The 3,431-nt window shown below is 33.5% G+C and overlaps 1 protein-coding gene across 1 annotated transcript; it reads right to left on the bottom strand.

The window, feature by feature from the left end:
- Positions 1-353: 353 nt before the first annotated feature.
- LOC132169937 (probable disease resistance protein At4g19060) lies at positions 354-1,190 on the bottom strand. Its single transcript, XM_059580875.1, has one exon. It carries the CDS (start codon positions 1,188-1,190, stop codon positions 354-356), a length of 837 nt encoding a protein of 278 aa, XP_059436858.1.
- Positions 1,191-3,431: the final 2,241 nt, after the last annotated feature.

The following is a 3,431-nucleotide window of genomic DNA, read 5'->3' as shown; positions in this document are numbered from 1 at the left end:
ATTTTTTTATTTTATTTTTTATTTTTATCAATTTTCGTATAGTAGATAAGCAAATTTATTATTTAATATGTATGATCACATGTAAGTTTCACAGAGATAATTAGTAATGGATAAATGTATAACACTTCTCATATATTAATAGTGGTGAAAGATACAAGCAAGAGCAGAGTCACCAGACAGAGGGAACATTATAATCTTATTTCAAAAGGAAATGAAACATAATAGAGCTGAAAACTTAAAAATCGAGAAATCAAAACCAAGCCCATAAAAAAAAAAAAAAAAAATTGTTAAGAAGCATGTGCTCCTCGTACAATACTATTCTCGTGAGGATACACTATTATGGAGCGGTTACCTCATTGGGTGTTAATAAGATTTTTTGCCATCATTTTTGCAGCTAATGGAATGCCTGCAGACTTATGGAAGATATCTTTCTTTAGATCGTCCGCCTCTGACTCATACTTTTTCTTGGCCGCATCAGCTGCGTCTTTGAATATTGACAAGCAGCTCTCTTCGTCCGGACGGGGTAGAAGCCGATGTAGGATTCCCTCCACGCCAACCATCTCTTTCGCTAATTTCTCATCCCTACTGTTCACAATAACTGCTCCCCCACGCCCTTTTGGCAATCCATACGCGAGACCATCCCATTTTCCATCACGAGTAGACGAACAACTCAGCTCTCCGTACCATTTGTCTATCTCCCCGCCCCTGGCATCATCGAACACAATCAGATATCTCTTCCCCTGCAATTGCAGGTGAAGAGCATACAGTAGTAGTTGCTTGAGATTATGTTCCTGGCCGACCTTGTAGTTGTTGATCATCTCCTCTTCTACTCCAAGGCTATCCAACATTCTCTTCAGGATCGCTATTTTCTTGTCCGGATCGTTGCCGGAATGTGCTGACATGCATACCCAGATCCTTGGAAAGAAGTAGTCCTTCACCTCCTCTTTATTGAACAACAATTGGCAAAGTGTGGTTTTTCCTATACCAGTTATACCGGTGATGCCTATTGCCTTGAAACGATCCTCACTTCCTTGCCTGAGAAGCACCTTTTTCAGTGACATCCATTCTTCCTCAAACCCATGAACCTTAGATTCATCAACGGACCGAGAGCTGCACCGGTGACATCCTTCCGGCTGTGCGCCACTTGTCTCACTTGAAGCTGCACTAGGCTTCCCTTTTTTTGGCGCCATCCTTTTTCACCTCGTATGTTATTCTTAGGCCTTCTGTTTTTCACATATCATCTGATAGAGTACAATAGTTTATATTGTGGCACGTCATTTTAAAATGTTATTTCTTGTGATACCTACCTTCAATAGAGAGTTAATTATAAATGTTCTCCGTTGATACTTTGCCTTGTTATTTCTTATGGAAAAAGGGAGAGAAGAAAAAGATGACCATTAGCTTATTATTAGATATATAGTGTTGGCTTTACTTTATATGGAATATAATAAGCTTTGGAATATGATAATACCCTTTCACTTTTCTTTTATCATTCCGTTAAAGCATTCACAATGGCCTTACTAAATTTATTAGTCAAAATAATTAAAAAATTACATTTTTCTATTTTAACTATTTATTTTTTCAAAGCACTTTTATCAACCTTAACATTTTAACTATCTCATTTCACTATTCTATTTAAAAATAAAAAATAAAAAAAATTATTTATTCTTTTTCCACAAATTTAATCTGAACCCGTTGAAAATTGCTTAAAATAGGCCTAGATGGCAAGAATTGTACACGCTCCCTCAAGACCAATTAAGCCATGCTTAACCCAACCGCACCAAGACATCATGGATTCTTAGAAAACCCATGTCTTAATACATGCCTGAACCTCATGAGGACTTCCTTAACTACCGTTTCTGGTGGTGGGCTAAATGTTCTTTAATTGTACTTAAAAAAAAAAAAAATTGATGCTTATAACCTTTTTATGAGTGAGAATAATGCGTACCAATAATAGTTTGCTTTTTCTAATGGGTCTTTTTGTACAACCATTATTCCCTTTTGTTTATAAATTAAAATGAATAAGGAAGAGTGCTAGAGAAAAGGCGAAAATTGCATGCATTTCATTAGGCATCTAATACTAATAGGATTGAAGATTCTCATTTCAGAAATTGAACTCTCACCCTAATACATGTCCCATTACTTTGAATTTTTTTTTGAAACTATTGGACCACCACCCCCGGATGCTTGCCTTGTTATGACTAGTGAAAAGAGGAAATGGGAAATCGATAACACTTTACTCTTATGTGGGATGATGCCTTTCGTACACTGGTTATTTCCTTTTTATCATAAAAATGGAGGAACAATATTGTTAGAGAATATATATGGCGTGGATATTAGAAAACTTTCATTCCTTAGTTCTAGGGTTAGATGTTCTTTGTTGATGTTTACCTTGTTATTGGAGGAAGCTAGGGATATAAGAGGGATACTGTAATAATCTACTTTATATATAATATGAGACGGGGAATTTCGTACATTGAATATCTCCTTTTTGTTCATAAAAATAAATGAGAATAAATGCTAGAGAATTTAATGTTGACGGTACAAAAATTTAATTCCTTCTAAGTTCTATCATATTGTTATGTCTCTATTAATCACATTTTATGTAAATCTTAAGAGGTGTATTATTTTATAATTTAATAATGAGTTTAGCCCAAAGTCACTCATTTTAAGATGTGACTAATTTTCCTCTCACTCTACAAATTAAATTACTCATCATGGATTGCGCAACTCAATCAAATGTTTTTTTTTTCTTAGGAGAAATTTTAGTTAATTTTTTTGAACTTTTATTATCTACTCAAGTTCAAAAATTATCAATTTAGTGAATTTATTTATTTTTTTAATTTCACCAATCTGTTAAGATTTTTCATTAAATCCTAACGAAAGAGTGTCAAAATTCCTGAAATAACCCTTATTTTTTTAGGTAAAAAAAATTAAAAAGAAAAAAATGCAGGGATCTCCTCAAGATCTAATGAAATTTGCAAAAATACCCATGTTTAAATCTTTTTTTTTAAAAAAAAATAATATATTTTATATATATATATATCGAGAATTTTGACGAAATTTTACAAAAAAAGTTCTAATGGATCAGTGAAATTGAAATAAAAAATTGCAAAATAATTAAGTACACTATTTTGAGGTTTTGAAGTTAAAAGAATAATTCTAAAAGCAGCCACAATTAAGGGAGTTAAGTGAAAGTTTTCTTTCTTCCTAATTCCCTTTAGTCCTGCAGCTAGCATGATCATACGCTTCCTGGCGCATTTTTTTCTTCAACCTCTGGTGTCAAGCAAAGGTTGTTGGCTCATTTCTTCACTCCATTTCATTGTATTGTTCCATTCTTTCTTGTCAATCTGAGGTTTTACGTTGCCTCACTATTTCATTCATTTACTCGGATTAATATTGTGTCATTAATTCCTTCTTGTTAATCAACC

Source organism: Corylus avellana, chromosome ca2 (genome assembly GCF_901000735.1).
Source record: "Corylus avellana chromosome ca2, CavTom2PMs-1.0".
NCBI classification, from domain to species: domain Eukaryota; kingdom Viridiplantae; phylum Streptophyta; class Magnoliopsida; order Fagales; family Betulaceae; genus Corylus; species Corylus avellana.
Note: the sequence above shows the minus strand (reverse complement) of the source record. Positions and strands in the feature narration are given on the sequence as shown.